Below are 19,433 nucleotides of genomic sequence, written 5' to 3' on the forward strand. Positions count from 1 at the left end.
TACTGTCACTGTCACTGTACTGTCACTGTACTGTACTGTCACTGTACTGTCACTGTACTGTACTGTCACCGTATTGTACTGTCACTGCACTGTACTGTACTGTACTGTACTGTACTGTACTGTACTGTCACTGTCACTGTACTGTCACTGTACTGTACTGTACTGTCACTGTACTGTCACTGTACTGTCACTGTACTTTACTGTCACTGCACTGTACTGTCACTGTACTGTACTGTACTGTACTGTACTGTACTGTACTGTACTGTACTGTACTGTACTGTACTGTACTGTACTGTACTGTCACTGTACTGTACTGTACTGTACTGTCACTGTACACCAAAATACTGTACATCCACAACTTCAAAAAGTACAAATAAAAAAGACGTGAAAATAAAAACCTAAAAGGCTGGAAGATTCTTCTTCAACAGACAACACTCCATAGAAAGGTAGAAGCTTTGATTGACAGAAGTCAGAAGTCAATGTAATGAACGTGTGGAAAGCTGCACCCTTGTTTTTCCTGTAAACATCCTGTCCTGTCTTGTGCTTGGTGTTTTCCTCTCATCTTCTCTGTCCCTTCTCTGGTCTGTTACTTTTCATCCGACTTGCCAAAAAACACTCACAACTCTTCCTCTCTTCCATTTCTCCACTCCACTCCACTCCATTCCCCTTCTTCTTTCTGAAAGTCAAGCAAAGCAACTCCCAGAGGTAAAAGCCTTCCGTCATCATTCAGTTGTTGTTTTTTTCTTTTCTTCTATCAAGGACTTTTCTCTCTCTCTCTCTCTCTCTCTCTCTCTCTCTCTCTCTCTCTCTCTCTCTCTCTCTCTCTCACTCTCTCACTCTCACTCTCTCACTCTGACACATCTATCCCACTCCCTTTCCCAGTGGAACAAGCTTTGAACAAACTGAACTGGCGGCAAAATGTCTTGTGGTATTCATGCACATGCGCAGTCTCTCTTCACACCTCATCCCCTCACAACCCCCTAGCACCCCCTAACCCCCTTCAATCCCTGTTTGCCGTTGGTTACTAACATTAACCTCGGACCCCCTATTTACTCTACACCAGTGTTCTTCACTCTCAATCCTGGAGAGCTACGGGACTATGCAGGATTTTGTTCCAGCCCAGCACTAATAAACCTAATATCCTCAAATCAATGGTTCATTACATCTTGCAGGTGTGCTGTTTGTTAGTGTTGGGCTGGAGCTAAACCCTACACCAGCCTGTATCTCTCCAGGACCCATGTTAAGTTGTGACTCCTGTCTTTAGACCCAGGAGTCAGGTGAAGCCGGGTAGTGGCTGGTCTCGTAGTTGAGTTCGGAGTAGGGCCGGGATGCAGAGTAGAAGTCCACATAGTTGCCAGTGGACTTAAGGCCAAGGTGCATCCGGAGGTCTGTGGCGGCCTGAGACGGGGGCTGGGGGAGGGGCTGATCTGGAAGCTCGCAGAAGGAGTCATCCAGCATGCGGCCAGGGTTCTGCGGAGGGGGGAAGGAGGGAGGGAGGGATGGAGGGAACGTGTCATAGTCTTTTAGGGGTGTAGAGGAGCAGTCTGCCTGAGGGGCCATGGGCTGGGGAGGGATCTGGAAAGGAAGTGAAAGACAGATTAAACAGCTCTGTGTTAACTTTATCTGAGGTTAAAATATAAGGTTGATTAATTGGATAAGAGCGGGGTATGGAATGGATTCATGTTGCAACGGTTTCAATCTCTCCAGATTTTCGGCGGGTTCAGTGGGGAAGATTCCAGAAGGCATCAGAGCTTATCAGAACCTCCGCCTTCCTGAAGACGTAACCGTGACAACCATCACCATGGCACCAGATTTCAAGGAGGTAACTTGGCGACAAGATGGGACATAAAAATATGTGTGTGTCTGTGTGTGTGTGTGTGTATGTGTCTGTGTGTGTGTTGTATGTGTGTGTGTGTGTGTGTGTGTGTGTGTGTGTGTGTGTGTGTCTGTGTGTGTGTTGTATGTGTGTGTGTGTGTGTGTGTGTATGTGTCTGTGTGTGTGTGTGTGTGTGTGTGTGTGTGTGTGTGTGTGGGCGTTGTGTGTGTGTATGTGTCTGTGTGCATGTGTGTGTGTATATGTATGTGCGTGTACGTATGTGTGTGCGTGGGCGGGTTGTTGTGTGTATGTGTGTGTGCATAAGTGTGTGTGCGTGTGTGTGTATATGTATGTATGTGTGTGTGTGTGTGTGTGAGCAGCAATATGAGTGTGTGTGTGTGTGTGTGTGTGTGTGTGTGTGTGTGTGTGTGTGTGTGTGTGTGTGTGTGTGTGTGTGTGTGTGTGTGTGTGTGTGTGTGTGTGTGTGTGTGTGTGTGTGTGTGTGTGTGTGTATATACATGTATGTACAATTGAAGTAGGAAGTTTACATACATTTAGGTTGGACTCATTAAAACTCATTTTTCAACCACCACAAATTTCTTGTTAACTAACTGTAGTTTTGGCAAGTCGGTTAGGACATCTACTTTGTGCATGAAACAAGTAAATTAACCAAAAATTGTTGACAGACAGATTATTCCACTTATAATTCACTGTATCACAATTCCAGTGGGTCAGAATTTTACACAACACTAAGTTGACTGTGCCTTTAAACAGCTTGTCATGGCTTTAGAAGCTTCTGATAGGCTAATTGACATCATTGTAGTCAATTGGAGGTGTACCTGTGGATGTATTTCAAGGCCTACCTTCCAACTCTGTGCCTCTTTGCTTGACATCATCGCAAAATCAAAAGAAATCAGCCGACCTCAGAAAAAATGTGTAGACCTCCACAAGTCTGGTTCATCCTTGGGAGCAATTTTCAAATGCCTAAAGGTACCACGTTCATCTATATAAACAATAGTGTGCAAGTATAAACACCATGGGACCACGCAGCTGTCAAACCGCTCAGGAAGGAGACGTGATCTGTCTCCTAGAGATGAACGTACTTTGGTGTGAAAGGTGCAAATCAATCCCAGAAAAACAGCAAAGGACCTTGTGAAGATGCTGGAGGAAACAGGTACATAAGTATCTATATCCACAGTTAAATGAGTCCTATATCAACATAACCTGAAAGACCGCTCAGCAAGGAAGAAGCCACTGCTTCAAACCCGCCATAAAAAAAGCCAGGCTAAGGTTTGCAACTGCACATGGGGACAAAGATCGTACTATTTGGAGAAATGTCCTCTGGTCTGATGAATCAAAAATAGAACTGTTTGGCCATAATGACCATCGTTATGTTTGGAGGAAAAAGGGGGAGGATTGCATGCCGAAGAACACCATCCCAACTGTGAAGCACGGGGGTGGCAGCATCATGTTGTGGGGGTGGCAGCATCATGTTGTGGGGGTGGCAGCATCATGTTGTGGGGGTGGCAGCATCATGTTGTGGGGGTGGCAGCATCATGTTGTGGGGGTGGCAGCATCAGGTTGTGGGGGTGGCAGCATCATGTTGTGGGGGTGGCAGCATCATGTTGTGGGGGTGGCAGCATCATGTTGTGGGGGTGCTTTGCTGCAGGAGGGACTGGTGCACTTCACAAAATAGATGGCATCATGAGAGAGGAATATTGTGTGGATATATTGAAGCAACATTTCAAGACATCAGTCAGGAAGTTAAAGCTTGGTCGCTAATGGGTCTTCCAAATAGACAAGCATACTTCCAAAGTTGTGGAGAAATGGCTTAAGGACAGCAAAGTCAAGGTATTGGAGTGGCCATCACAAAGCCCTGACCTCAATCCTGTATAAAAGTTGTGGGCAGAATGGAAAAAGCGTGTGCGAGCAAGGAGGCCTACAAACCTGACTCAGTTACACCAGCTGTCAGGAGGAATGGGCCAGAATTCACCCAACTTATTGTGGGAAGCTTTTGGAAGGCTACCCGAAACGTTTGACCCAAGTTAAACAATTTAAAGGCAATGCTACCAAATACTAATTGACTGCATGTAAACTTTTAACCCACTGGGAATGTGATGAAAGAAATAAAAGCTGAAATAAATCATTCTCTCTTCTATTATTCTGACATTTCACATTCTAAAACTAAAGTGATGATCCTAACTGACCTAAGACAGGGAATCTTTACTAGGATTCAATGTCAGGAAATGTGAAAAACTGAGTTTAAATGTGTTTGGCTAAGGAGTATGTAAACTTCCGACTTCAACTGTATGTGTCACGCCCTGACCTTAGAGAGCCTTTTTATTTCTCTATTCGGTTAGGTCAGGGTGTGATTTGGGTGGGCATTCTAGTTTCTCTATTTCTTTGTTGGCCTGGTATGGTTCCCAATCAGAGGCAGCTGTCTATCGTTGTCTCTGATTGGGGATCATACTTAGGCAGCCTTTTTTCCACCTTTGGTTTTGTGGGATCTTGTTTTTGTGTAGCTGCCTGTGAGCAGCCCAGAATGTCACGTTTCATTTGTGCTTGTTTGTTTTTGTTTGGTGAGTTTCAATTTATTAAAATATGTGGAACTCTACGCACGCTGCGCCTTGGTCCGCTCATTCCAACAACGAACGTGACAGAATGTACATGTGTGTGTGTGTGTGTATATGTGTTTGTATGTGTATGTGTATGTGTGTGTGTTTGTTTGTGTGTGTGTGTGTATGTATGTATTCATGTGTGTGTGTGTGTGTGTGTGTGTAATATTAGTTGTGTGTGTGTGTTGGGTAATATTAGCTGTGTGTGTGTTGGGTAATATTAGTTGTGTGTTGTGTAATATTAGAAGTGTGTGTGTTATAATATTAGTAGTGTGTGTGTTGTGTAATATTAGTAGTGTGTGTGTTATAATATTAGTAGTGTGTGTGTTATAATATTAGTAGTGTGTGTGTTATAATATTAGTAGTGTGTGTGTTATAATATTAGTAGTGTGTGTGTTATAATATTAGTAGTGTGTGTGTTATAATATTAGTAGTGTGTGTGTTATAATATTAGTAGTGTGTGTGTTATAATATTAGTAGTGTGTGTAGTGGAGCTCACCTGGTTGTGTTCGATCTCGTCATTAGTTGTAACATAAGAGTTCCGGAACAATGTGGATGTTCCACAGGAGATTCTGACTGAAAGAAGAGAGCGAGGTTGTCAGACAGAGAAAGAGGAGAGAGAGGGGGGTGACAGACAGGGGGTGAGAAAAAGGGGGATAGAGAGAGAGAGAGAGAGAGAGGGAGAGAGAGAGAGAGAGAGAGAGAGAGGGGGGTGTCAGAGGGAAAGAGAGGGGGTGTCAGACAGAGGGAATGAGCGAGAGAGGGTGTCAGACAGAGAGAGAGAGTGGAGAGAGTTAGAGGGAGGAGGAGAGAGAGAATGACAGAAAGAGATATATAGATAGAAAGTAAGTGTCTGTTATTTCTCTCTCCTTCACACACACACCTGCCATGGTGTCTTTTCGGGAGGTGTGCTCTCCTTTGTTGTCGTGGAAACCTGCGTTGGTTGCTGTGGAGTCGTATTCGGTCTTGCGTTCTTTCATACTCCTCATCTCTCTGGGAGAGGCCGGTGCGCTAACTGTAACACACACACACACACACACACACACACACACACACACACACACACACACACACACACACACACACACACACACACACACACACACACACACACACACACACACACACACACACACAGGCCCCATTACAGTCCCCTGAAAATGCTTACCTACACACTACAGTCTATAATACTGGTCTATAATAATGCTTACCTACACACTACAGTCTATAATACTGGTCTATAATACTGCTTACCTACACACTACAGTCTATAATACTGGTCTATAATACTGCTTACCTACACACTACAGTCTTTAATAATAAAGTCTATAATACTGCTTACCTACACACTACAGTCTATAATACTGGTCTATAATACTGTTTACCTGCACACTACAGTCTTTAATAATAAAGTCTATAATACTGTTTACCTGCACACTACAGTCTATAATACTGATACCTACACACTACAGTCTATAATACTGGTCTATAATACTGGTACCTACACAGTACAGTCTATAATACTGATACCTACACACTACAGTCTATAATACGGGTCTATAATACTGATACCTACACACTACAGTCTATAATACGGGTCTATAATACTGATACCTACACACTACAGTCTATAATACTGTTTACCTACACACTACAGTCTATAATACTGCTTACCTACACACTACAGTCTATAATACTGGTCTATAATACTGATACCTACACACTACAGTCTATAATACTGATACCTACACACTACAGTCTATAATACTGCTTACCTACACACTACAGTCTATAATACTGCTTACCTACACACTACAGTCTATAATACTGCTTACCTACACACTACAGTCTATAATACTGGTCTATAATACTGCTTACCTACACACTACAGTCTATAATACTGGTCTATAATACTGTTTACCTACACACTACAGTCTATAATACTGCTTACCTACACACTACAGTCTATAATACTGCTTACCTACACACTACAGTCTATAATACTGCTTACCTACACACTACAGTCTATAATACTGTTTACCTACACACTACAGTCTATAATACTGCTTACCTACACACTACAGTCTATAATACTGCTTACCTACACAGTAAGGTCTATAATACTTGTCTATAATAATGTTTACCTACACACTACAGTCTATAATACTGCTTACCTACACACTCTTATCAAGTACGTACTTCACACATTATATATACTGCTAACCTGCACTTTATTAAACCGACCAGATCATAGAAGACTTTTAAATAGCAGGTTCAACCAAACAGAAACATACACAACTTACATTACTAAAACAACAGAGGACAGGAGAAGAGTGGAGAGGAATTTTTAAGACAACCCTGTGACAGCTCTGTTAAACAGATCATTAATACTGTAACAAAACACCCTCACCACTGCTAGATCTGGTTATCCCTGAAGACCAGGTCTGAGTGCTATTAGCATGGTACACTGAGCGCCCAGGCACTCAGAAATGTTGCACAGACAAACACACCCTCACTCACTGGTAACCCCAGTTCAGTTAATGTCACATCTGCTCCTGACAAAGCCCCTAGTGGTCATCCGTTGTGTCTGATTGACCTGCAGCCATTCCCCAGTACACACACACTCTCTCTCTCTCTCTCTCTCTCTCTCTCTCTCCCATCTCTCCCTCTCTCTCTCTCTCTCTCTCTCTCCCCATCTCTCCCTCTCTCTCTCTCTCTCTCTCTCTCTCTCTCTCTCTCCCATCTCTCTCTCTCTCTCTCTCTCTCTCTCTCTCTCCCCTCTCTCTCTCTCTCTCTCTCTCTCTCTCTCTCTCTCTCCCTCTCTCTTCTCTCCCTCTCCCTCTCCCTCTCTCTCCCTCTCTCTCTCTCTCTCTCTCTCTGATTGTGTGGTTGAAGACAGGTGAGCTGGAGTCAGAGCAGATCCCTACCAGCTGCAACTCGTTCCATTATCAAGACCTCTGCAAATACTCAGTTCTGCCACTTTCCCACCCTGACTATGGCTCCTGTTCCACATCTCATCACCCTGCTACCCCGTTCTGGACTCACCACACCACCACTCCCTTGGATTCCCCTCCGGACCTGTTTACCCCTGTCCCAACCCAGCACACTCCAACCTCAGCCTCCACAAACTGTCCCAACCCAGCACACTCCAACCTCAGCCTCCACAACCTGTCCCAACCCAACCCAGCACACTCCAACCTCAGCCTCCACAACCTGTCCCAAGTCCCTCCTCTCCACCCGGGTGCCGTTTGTTCCTACTCCAGAGCGCTACAATGGTAATCTCGGAACCTGCAGAGCCTTTTTGGTACAATGTTCACTAGTATTTGAGCAACAGCCCTACTCTTATGCTAGTGAACGAGCTAAGATTATGTTTTTGATTGGTTGCCTCTGTGGAGCAGCGCTTTCCTGGGTCACTGCTGTGTGGGAGAGACAGTCACCCATTTGTTCTCCTACAGTAGATTCACGGAGGACCACCCAGTTTGCGGAAAGGACGCTGCTAAACGACTCCTGTCCCTCCGTCAAGGCTCCCAGATTGTTGCTGAAATGGCATGTGAGTTCCGTACCCTCGCAGCAGAGAGCGGCTGGGATGAGGAGCCTCTTCAGGGGGCATTCATGAACTCACTCACTCAGACTGTATCCCAACCCCAGGCATGTTCTGAACCTGAACCCATGCAGCTCGGCCGTACCCGTCTATCTCCAGAGGAGAGGTAGCGTTGTGTTGATACTAGGAGCTGTCTATACTGTGGCCAGGTTGGTCACCTGGTTTCCACTTGTTCCCTGCGTCCAGTAAGAAGAGGCTCGGGTGATATGGGGAAAATACTATTGGGTCAAATTGCCTGCCCATCTTCCACCAGACCAGGCCAACCAGGCCAACCTTGTGTGGCAGAGTCAGGCTTTTCCTCTAGCTGCTCTTATAGATTCAGTTAAAACTACACAACCCACAGATTGACTGGACCACTGGGAGGGTTACTACTTGGAGTACATTTTGTCATTCCAAATGTCTACATTCTGTTCTTCCACTTGCCTTGTCTGTATCCCAGTCCATTCCAGAACCCCCGGACCTGTCTTCTGTTCCTCCAGAGTATCACAGATGAACTCCTGTGTTCCATAAGCACCACACCCCATCTCTGCCGCCTCATCGCTCGTACAACTGTGCCATTGACCTCCAACCTGGAGCTCCCCGCCCCAGTAGCAGGTTGTATAAACTTTCTCGCCCCAGATCTAAGAATACCAAGCCTGATGCCTTCTCCCGTCAGTTCACCGCAGACAACACACAGCAGACAACACAGGTACCGAGCCAGAAACCATTAAGCCATCCTCCTGTATCGTTGCTGCTGCCTCCTGCCTCGTCAGGCTCAGCTGAACCAGCCTGACCCAGGTAACGGTCCTTGTAAGGCTCTGTTTGTGCCAGATTCAGTTCCCTCTGACATTCTTCAGTGGGCCCATGCTACTCACCTCACCTGTCACCCTGGCATGAACGGGGCTGTCGCATTCCTGCGGCAGCGATTTTGGTGGCCGGTCTGGTGCTCGATTTTGGTGCTCGGTCTATGCCAAAACCTCCACCAAACCTATGTCCGGTCGGCTTCGCCCTCTTCCCATACCAAGTCGCCCCCGGTCACACATAGCTCAGGACTTCGTCACTGGCCTTCTTCCAGCTAACAGTAACTCAGTCCAGGACCATAGGCGCCGTTGTCACCTGGAGGAGGGACCGGTCTTTTCTTCGTGCCTCCACCAGGACCCAATATCAAGCTAACCATTGCCTTGCTTCAGCTCCAGTCTACACTCCAGGTCAAAAGGATTTCCATACCTCCCTGTGTTACAATGAATACCTTGGTTCATTCATCTGTTTCCTCATCTGAGTCTGCTCTTGGGATCCCTGTGCTGCTCCGCATAACAGTTAAAAGTAATGTGCTCTCTCTTTTTTGTGTGTGTAGAATTCTGCATGCAGAGTCTCAATTTGGTGTTTGTCTCATTTTGTGAATTCTTGGTTGGTGAGCAGACCCCAGACCTCATAACCCTAAAGACCAATGGGTTCTATAATTGATTCAAGTATTTTTTGTCAGATTCTAATTGGTATATTGAATTTTATGTTCCTTTTGATAGCATAGAAGGCCTCTCTCAGATCATGCAAAGCTGTTGAATTTGACAATCAATCTTAATGGTTGTACAGTCGTCTCAAATAAAACTGTGAAGGACCCTGATCTCTCTTTTGAAGAACATATCAATACTGTTTCAAGGACAGCTTTTTTTCCATCTACGTAACATTGCAAAAATCAGAAACTTTCTGTCCAAAAATGATGCAGAAAAATGAATCCATGCTTTTGTCACTTCTAGGTTAGACTACTGCAATGCTCTACTTTCCGGCTACCCGGATAAAGCACTAAATCAACTTCAGTTAGTGCTAAATACGGCTGCCAGAATCCTGACTAGAACCAAAAAATTTGATCACATTACTCCAGTGCTAGCCTCCCTACACTGGCTTCCTGTCAAGGCAAGGGCTGATTTCAAGGTTTTACTGCTAACCTACAAAGCATTACATGGGCTTGGTCCTACCTATCTCTCTGATTTGGTCCTGCCGTACATACCTACACGTACGCTACGGTCACAAGACGCAGGCCTTCTAATTGTCCCTAGAATTTCAAAGCAAACAGCTGGAGGCAGGGCTTTCTCCTATAGAGCTCCATTTTTATGGAATGGTCTGCCTACCCATGTGAGAGACGCAAACTCGGTCTCAACCTTTAAGTCAACCTTTAAGTCTTTACTGAAGACTCATCTCTTCAGTGGGTCATATGATTGAGTGTAGTCTGGCCCAGGAGTGTGAAGGTGAACGGAAAGGCTCTGGAGCAATGAACTGCCCTTGCTGTCTCTGCCTGGCCGGTTCCCCTCTTTCCACTGGGATTCTCTGCCTCTAACCCTATTACAGGGGCTGAGTCACTGGCTTACTAGGGCTCTTTCATACCGTCCCTAGGAGGGGTGCGTCACTTGAGTGGGTTGAGTCACTGATGTGATCTTCCTGTCTGGGTTGGCGCCCCCCCTTGGTGGAGATCTTTGTGGGCTATACTCGGCCTTGTCTCAGGATGGTAAGTTGGTGGTTGAAGATATCCCTCTAGTAGTGTGGGGGCTGTGCTTTGGAAAAGTGGGTGGGGTTATATCCTTCCTGTTTGGCCCTGTCCGGGGGTGTCATCGGATGGGGCCACAGTGTCTCCTGACCCCTCCTGTCTCAACCTCCAGTATTTATGCTGCAGTAGTTTATGTGTCGGGGGGCTAGGGTCAGTTTGTTATATCTGGAGTACTTCTCCTGTCCTATCCGGTGTCCTGTGTGAATTTAAGTATGCTCTCTCTAATTCTCTCTTTCTCTCTTTCTTTCTTTCTCTCTCTCGGAGGGCCTGAGCCCTAGGACCATGCCTCAGGACTACCTGACATGATGACTCCTTGCTGTCCCCAGTCCACCTGGCCGTGCTGCTGCTCCAGTTTCAACTGTTCTGCCTGTGATTATTATTATTTGACCATGCTGGTCATTTATGAACATTTGAACATCTTGGCCATGTTCTGTTATAATCTCCACCCGGCACAGCCAGAAGAGGACTGGCCACCCCACATAGCCTGGTTCCTCTCTAGGTTTCTTCCTAGGTTTTGGCCTTTCTAGGGAGTTTTTCCTAGCCACCGTGCTTCTACACCTGCATTGCTTGCTTTTTGGGGTTTTAGGCTGGGTTTCTGTACAGCACTTTGAGATATCAGCTGATGTACGAAGGGCTATATAAATACATTTGATTTGATTTGTGGAAGTTACCTGTGGCGGTGATGTTTATGCCGGGGTATGTATAGTTTTTTGTGTGCTCTAGGGCAATGGTGTCTAGATGGAATTTGTATTTGTGGTCCTGGCGACTGGACCTTTTTTGGAACACCATTATTTTTGTCTTACTGAGATTTACTGTCAGGGCCCAAGGTCTGACAGAATCTGTGCAGAAAATCTAGGTGCTGCTATAGGCCCTCCTTGGTTGGTGACAGAAGCACCAGATCATCAGTAGACATTTGACTTCAGATTCTAGTAGGGTGAGGCCCGGTGCTGCAGACTGTTCTAGCGTCCTTGCCAATTCGTTGATATATGTTGAAGAGGGTGGGGCTTAAGCTGCATCCCTGTCTCATCCCACGTCCCTGAGTTTTTTGCTAATTTTAACCACTTGTTGTTGTTTGTGTACATGGTTTTTATAATGTCGTATATTTTTTCCCCAACACCACTATACAAATATATAAATTTGTATAGCAGACCCTCATGCCAAATTGACTTGCAGGGTGAATACGTGGTCTGTCGTACAGTTATTATTATAATTTGTATATTTTTTTTTGGAGGGGGGGGTCAATTTGACATCTGCTCGGTACATTGTTTTCACTAACGAAATTAAGAGTCTGCTGATTTTCCCAAGGTTGCTGTTGACGCATAGCCCATGGTAGTTATTAGGGTCAAATATTTCTCTCCACTTTTGTGGATTGGGGTGATCAGTCCTTGTTTCCAAATTATGGGGAAGATGCCAGAGCTAAGGATGATGTTAAAGAGTTTTAGTATAGCCAATTGGAATTTGTGGTCTGTAAATTTTATTATTTCATTGAGGATGCCATCAACACCACAGGCGTTTTTGGGTTGGAGGGTTTGTATTTTGTCCTGTAGTTTATTCAATGTAATTGGATAATCCAGTGTGTTCTGGTAGTCTTTAATAGCTGATTGCAAGACTTGTATTTGATCATGTATATGTTTTTGCTGTTTGTTCTTTGTTATTGGGCCAATATAGATTGGAGTGGTTTACCCATACATCTCCATTTTGGATGGATATCTCTTCGTGTTGTTTGTTTAGTGTTTTTACATTTTCCCAGAAGTGGTTAGTCCATGGACTCTTCAATTACAATGAGCTGATTTGTGACGCGAAGTTCATTTTTTAGTAGTGTATTTCTGTATTGTTTTAGCGATTCACCATAGTGAAGGCGTAGGCGTAGTGTCTCCATGCTTTTGGTTGGATCTGTTTCTCAATTTCTTTCTTAGGTTTTTGAGTTCTTTATCAAACTATCATTGTTGATCATTTTCTCCGGTTTTCTGTTTGAAATGTATAGATTTGATAGGGAAACTGAGAAGACAAATATACGTTTTAGGTTTTCTACTGCCAAGTTTACACCTTCACTATTACGGTGGAACGTTTTGTCCAGGAAGTTGTCTAAAAGGGATTGAATATGTTGTTGCCTAATTGTTTTTTTTGTAGGTTTCCACACTACTTTCCTTAATATTACTCAGTTCCTTTGGCTATGACGCCTCATGACTGAGTATTGCTCTGTTCAAGTAGACTGTGATCTAATCCCAGTCCCTGGTTTCAGTGGGCTGACTGTGAACGCTCTGAGAGTTATAGGTGTACCTACCATAGCAGTCCAATCGAAGCCTACCATTGACTATGTACATTCCCAGCGTGCGACAGAGCTGCAGGAGTTGTGACCTGTTTTTGTTGGTGAAGTGTTTAAGCATTTCAGTCAATAGAGTCCAATCCAATGTGGATAATGAAATCCAGTTTACTTCAGTTGTAATAATAATAATAATAGAATCATGTATACAGTTACAACACTACTGCTGTTGTATTGTGGAAACTTAGGTAGATACATTTAATTAAATAAAAATACGAATATATAACAAATAATGGATAGTAAATAATCAACATAATGTACATGGATGATGGCTACACTATGTATTACTTGTAAGTTATATACAATGTACATACTTCAGTGAACAAATGGTCATGGGATGTCCCTCAGGCTATGGAAATCCTGTACATATCTGGCAGTAATATTTGCGTTTTCTCCCTCACACAGAATAATTCACAGCTTTATGTCATTTAGATATTTTCTTCAAAAGATATTAGCTTATTTGGGAGTATTTCTCACAGTAGAGGAAAATGTACATCTCTGTCTCTACCTCCCCTGTGGTGCAGTGACCACATAGATACTCCTCTTGGGTTAGCCATGTCTTTGTGTGGCTCCCTTTTTCTATACCCTATTAATTGGTGGTCGCTGAGCCTTTATTTGGTCAGGAGCAGTTTCTGTTTTGTATCTCTGAGAGACTAGAGATATTTTGTCAATTAGTATTCTCTGTTGAGGGTCAGATAGCAATTTAGTTAATTCTGTGTTTTTGTTTCATTTTCCCAATTAGTCGAGGAGGATTTAGTTTCTGTAACAATTTGATGTGTGTTTGGATAGTAGGGTTGTTTAATTGTTTTAACAGCTGACATAAGGGACTCTTTTCAGGGTTCAGCTCTTGGGTTTCCAGCGTTTTGAATTGTAAGGATGATTGGGTGCTTAATAATTTTCAAATGGTGCCAACATTTTAGTATTGTTTTCTTTATATTTACAATTCAAAGGAATCTTCTGAGTTCCGCTTTGCATGCATTATTTGGTACTTTCTTTTGGATATTTTGGATAATTTGTCTCCCAATGCATTTAATCGTAAATAAAGGTTGGACCCCATACCTCGCTTCCATATACTTCAATTGGTCTAATTACACTATTGAATATTTTGCACCAGATTTGGATAGGTTTATTTATTCTTGAGAATATTATTTTATTGAGTAAAATGCTTTGCAGACTTTTTCTTTTGATGCATTCACTGCTAGACCAAATCCACCAGAGACGCTGCTTTTTTGTCCCAAGTTGTACCGTTGGGCACATTTCCTAAATTGAAAGTGTCTCTCTCTCACTCTCTCTCTCTCTCTCTCTCTCTCTCTCTCTCTCTCAAACATGGACTACCCCATCTCTCTCTCTCTCTCTTTCAAACATGAACAACCTCCATCACTCTCTCTCTCTCTCTCTCTCTCTCTCTCTCTCGCATACATGAACTCTTTCTCGTTCTCTCTCTCCTCAGATCTCCGCCCTGAACATTTCTCTCACCCAGGGATCCGCTCCACCTGGCAAACAGCTTCGAACCGCTGGAAGTGGACTGTGTGGCCCTAGGAGCCCGCTCTGGTCATAGAGACTCCGATGCCAGGCAAGTGATTGCCAACATCAAACAAAAGGGCGACAACATGCGTCCCTTAACCCATATCCATCCGTCTGAAGCTGCCTTCAGCTGTCTTACTGTCATACTTCCGAGACTTTGAACCACTGAGCCAACGGAGGCCCTTGTTCCACCCACCCCCCCCCATCGATACCCCTATATGCACCGGATTCCTGGATGAAATCAGGATTCTGCTCTGAAAAAGCATTAGATTTTCAGTTTTGTGAGTGACCGCAATTCCTAAAAAGGGACAGTCTGCACCCAAACAGGAGAGGAGCTTGGATACCGAGTGCTAACATTGAAAAGGAATTTAAAAAGGGATGGGATATCAGTCCTTGGTCCAAACAGATAACCTTATATTGAGTCTTGTGTTAATCCACATACTCAAATGAGGCATAGACCAAATGGCACAGTTTATAAGCAATCTTGTATCTACAGCGCCTTCTGAAAGTATTCAGACCCATTGACTTTTTCAACATTTTGTTACGTTACAGCCTTATTCTAAAATGTGCACATGTATTACAAATAAAGCATGGAACTATCACATCTACATAAGTATTCAGACCCTTTACTCAGTACTTTATTGAAGCACCTTTGGCAGGGGTTACAGCATCGAGTCTTCTTTGGTATGACGCTACAAGCTTGGCATGCCAGCATTTGGAGTTTTTCCCATTCTTCTCTGCAGATCCTCTCAAGCTCTGTCAGATTGGATGGGGAACGTCACTGCACAGCTATTTTCAGGTCTCTCCAGAGATGATTGATCGGGTTCAAGTCCAGGCTCTGGTTGTTGTCCTGTTGGAAGGTGAACCTTCGCCCCAGGCTGAGGTCCAGAGCGCTCTGGAGCAGTTTTTCATCAAGGATCTCGCTGTAATTTGCTTCGTTATTCTTTTCCTCGATCCCGACTAGTCTCCCAGTCCCTGCTGCTGAAGAACATCACCACAGCTTAATGCTGCCAGCACCATGCTTCATCGTAAGGATGGTGTCAAGTTTCCTCTTGACGTGACACTTGGCATTCAGGCCAAGGATTTCCTATCTTGGTTTCATCAGACCAGAGAATCTTGTTTTTCATGGTCTGAGAGTCTTTAGGGACCTTTTGACAAACACCAAGCAGGCTGTCATGTGGCTTTTACTGAGGAGTGGCTTCAGTCTGGCCACTCTACCATAAAGGCCTGATTGGTGAAGTGCTGCAGAGATGGTTGTCCTTCTGGAAATTTCTCCCATCTCCACAGAGGAACACAAGGTGACCATTGGATTCTTGGTCACCACCCTGACCAATCCCCTTCTCCCCCGATTGCTCAGTTTGGCCAGGTGGCCAGTTCTAGGAAGAGTCTTGGTGGTTCCAAACTATTTTAATTTAAGAATGATGGAGGTCACTGTGTTCCTGGGGACCTTCAATGATCCACAAATGTTTTGGTACCCTTCCCCAGATCTGTGCCTTGACACAATCCTGTCTCGGAGCTCCACGGACAATTCCTTCTACCTCATGGCTTGGTTTTTGAGATGCACTGTCAACTGTGGGACCTTATATAAACAGGTGTTTGCCTTTCCAAATCATGTCCAATCAATTGAATTTAACACAGGTGGACTCCAATCAAGTTATAGAAACATCTTAAGGATGATCAATGGAAACAGGATGCACCTGAGCTCAATTGAATCCATTTTACCATAAGGCTGTAACGTACGTTGTTTTGGAAAAAGAGGTCTGAAGTCTTTCCGAAGGCACAGTATACCATTTTAAGTCCGTGTCTATTTCATATAGAGGGTTACCTACTGATCATAGCATGTTTGTGTTACAGACTCCATCTGATCTGAAATCCCAGAGCTGTGGCCTTGGACTGATTCATGTTCTCCCAATTGCTCTTAGCAAAAATTGTCTGATTTTCTGTCTAACTATTCTAATTCTGAATTATTCATATATTTGGTCATCTTAACCTGGAATGGTTGATGCCAGGATCAAAGACTAAAAGACATTTATACTGATCTGAATTGAACTCAACTGTTAACTTAACCAACCTGCCCCAACTTAAGACACCCCGAAAAATCTATTTTTTTGGATATCATTTTGACAAACACCCAATGGAATCAGCAGGGGTTCAAACTGTAGAACCCAGTTCCTACATTTTAATATAAAAATTGATTTTATTGAACAAAACTATGCTATATTTTATCTCTAGGACACTCAGGATGACAAATCAGAGCAAGATTACTGAATGTAAGTACATTATTTACCTTCAGAGGTGAATTTATTAAACCAGTTGCCATGATAAAAGTGTGTTGTTGTGCACTATCCTCAAACAATAGCATGTTATTATTTCACTGTAATAGCTACTGTAAATTGGACAGTGCAGTTAGATTAACAAGAATTTAAGCTTTCTAGCCATATAAGACATGTCTATGTCCTGGGAAATGTTCTTGTTACTTACAATGTCATGCTAATCACATTAGTGCACGTTAGCTCAACCGGTGGAGGGACACCGATCCCGTAGAGGTGAAAACCGTTGGATGCTGCCTACAACATTACCCTTTAAAAAAAAAAAATTGTATAGATTTTTTTTTAACCTTTATTTAACCAGGCAAGTCAGTTAAGAACACATTCTTATTTTCAATGACGGCCTAGGAACAGTGGGTTAACTGCCTGTTCAGGGGCAGAACGACAGATTTGTACCTTGTCAGCTCGGGGGTTTGAACTCACAACCTTCCGGTTACTAGTCCAACACTCTAACCACTAGGCTACCCTGCCGCCCTTTGCTTTATGACAGGTGACAGTATTAATACGCATCACTGCATCCTGGATCAAAAGGTTGGCTGGGATTGGCTATGACCCATAGATCACTTCCTTACTCCCTCTTTGTTTACAAAGCTCTACGACGCTTTCCGACTGACCTAACTTCATTGTTGAAGTATAAAAACATGATTTACAAAACATGTTCACAGGGTTAACTCTTGAGGATCCTCGATACCGAATTAGGTAAATCCGCCTTTAGTTTTTAAGATTGCAATTTGCAGATCTCATTAAAATGTGATGCTCTGGAGCCTCTCGGGCAGTTGAGTGTTGTTTGAGGACCTAGAAGCTGAGAAATTTAACTGTTCTTTATGATGGTGTTTTTGGCATATGTGTGTGTATTTTAACCAGTATTTATGCATGTATATTTTTTATTGTATCTCAATGTGTCTTGTGTACCAGGGCTCACCTGGAAATGAGACCCTCGGTCTCAGTGTTGACTCCCTGTTAAAATAAATGTTCACTAAAATAAAATCTCTCTCTCTCTGACTGCCGTACCTCTCTCTCTCTCTCTGACTGCCCCACCTCTCTCTCTCTCTGACTGCCCCACCTCTCTCTCTCTCTCTCTCTCTCTCTCTCTCTCTCTGACTGCCCCACTGCCCCACCTCTCTCTCTCTCTCTCTCTCTCTCTGACTGCCCACCTCTCTCTCTCAATTCAATTCAGTTCAAGGGCTTTATTGGCATGGGAAACATGTGTTAACATTGCCAAAGCAAGTGAGGTAGACAACATACAAAGTGAATATATAAAGTGAAAAACAACAAAAATTAACAGTAAACATTACACATACAGAAGTTTCAAAACAGTAAAGACATTACAAATGTCATATTATATATACAGTGTTTTAACAATGTACAAATGGTTAAAGGACACAAGATAAAATAAATAAGCATAAATATGCGTGTATTTACAATGGTGTTTGTTCTTCACTTTTTCACTCTCTCTCTCTGACTGCCCCACCTCTCTTTCTCTCTCTCTCTCTCTGACTGCCCCACCTCTCTTTCTCTCTCTCTCTCTCTCTCTCTCTCTCTGACTGTCCCACTCTCTCTCTCTCTCTCTCTCTCTCTCTGACTGTCCCACCTCTCTCTGACTGTCCCACCTCTCTCTCTCTCTCTGACTGCCCCACCTCCACTGCCCCACCTCTCTCTCTCTCTCTCTCTGACTGCCCCACCTCTCTCTCTCTCTCTGACTGCCCCACCTCTCTTTCTCTCTCTCTCGCTCTCTCTCTGACTGCCCCACCTCTCTCTCTCTCTCTGCCCCACCTCTCTCTCTCTCTCTCTGACTGCCCCACCTCTCTTTCTCTCCCTCTCTCTCTCTGACTGCCCCACCTCTCTTTCTCTCTCTCTCTCTGACTGCCCCACCTCTCTTTCTCTCTCTCTCTCTGACTGCCCCAACTCTCTTTCTCTCTCTCTCTCTGACTGCCCCACCTCTCTTTCTCTCCCTCTCTCTCTCTGACTGCCCCACCTCTCTTTCTCTCTCTCTCTCTGACTGCCCCACCTCTCTTTCTCTCTCTCTCTCTGACTGCCCCAACTCTCTTTCTCTCTCTCTCTCTCTGACTGCCCCACCTCTCTCTCTCTCTGACTGGCCCACCTCTCTTTCTCTCTCTCTCTCTGACTGCCCCACCTCTCTCTCTCTCTCTCTGACTGCCCCACCTCTCTCTCTCTCTCTCTGACTGCCCCACCTCTCTTTCTCTCTCTCTCCACCTCCCTCCTTCCCTTCCTCCCACTCTCAATCTGCTTTGATCAGCCTCAGAGGAACATGGTTCTAGTAGATACAGAACAGCATATACTAGAGAACAGAAGAAGGAGCGAATAATGGAATGCAGGATTAGAGAGAAATAGAGGGGTGATGGAGAGGGAGAACGGGAATGAAAGTAGAGGTGTGGATAGGAGGGATAGAGGAGAGAGCAGGGTCTCTATATTCCTCAAAGTTCCTGCTTTTCAACGACAATATTCAAAGTTCGACTCATCTTTTCCTATCCTCTTCCAACTTAGGTCATCATGTTCAACTTCACCCCTACTCACTACTATACCACACACTCACTTACAGCATTATAATACCAGCTACACCATCTCAGTTCTTAGTAGAGCAATAGAGTGGTACAAAACAGTGATGGCTTACCAATGACCTGGAAAAGCTTTTGCACACACACACACACACACACACACACACACACACACACACACACACACACACAC

At 44.1% G+C, this 19,433-nt stretch overlaps 1 protein-coding gene across 1 annotated transcript in view; it reads right to left on the reverse strand.

Annotated features, from left to right (window-relative positions):
* Positions 1-280: 280 nt before the first annotated feature.
* LOC112257278 (catenin delta-2-like) overlaps positions 281-19,433 on the reverse strand; it is a 115,424-nt gene continuing 96,271 nt past the window's right edge. Inside the window, exons 9-11 of the mRNA XM_042308456.1 lie at positions 5,315-5,446; positions 4,931-5,007; positions 281-1,575 (exon numbers count right to left, since the gene is read on the reverse strand). Coding sequence (XP_042164390.1) covers positions 1,261-1,575; positions 4,931-5,007; positions 5,315-5,446 — 524 coding nt within the window. The 3' untranslated portion in view covers positions 281-1,260. The remainder of the gene's footprint in view (positions 1,576-4,930; positions 5,008-5,314; positions 5,447-19,433) is intronic.

This window comes from Oncorhynchus tshawytscha, linkage group LG29, assembly GCF_018296145.1.
Source record: "Oncorhynchus tshawytscha isolate Ot180627B linkage group LG29, Otsh_v2.0, whole genome shotgun sequence".
Taxonomy (NCBI): Eukaryota; Metazoa; Chordata; class Actinopteri; order Salmoniformes; family Salmonidae; genus Oncorhynchus; species Oncorhynchus tshawytscha.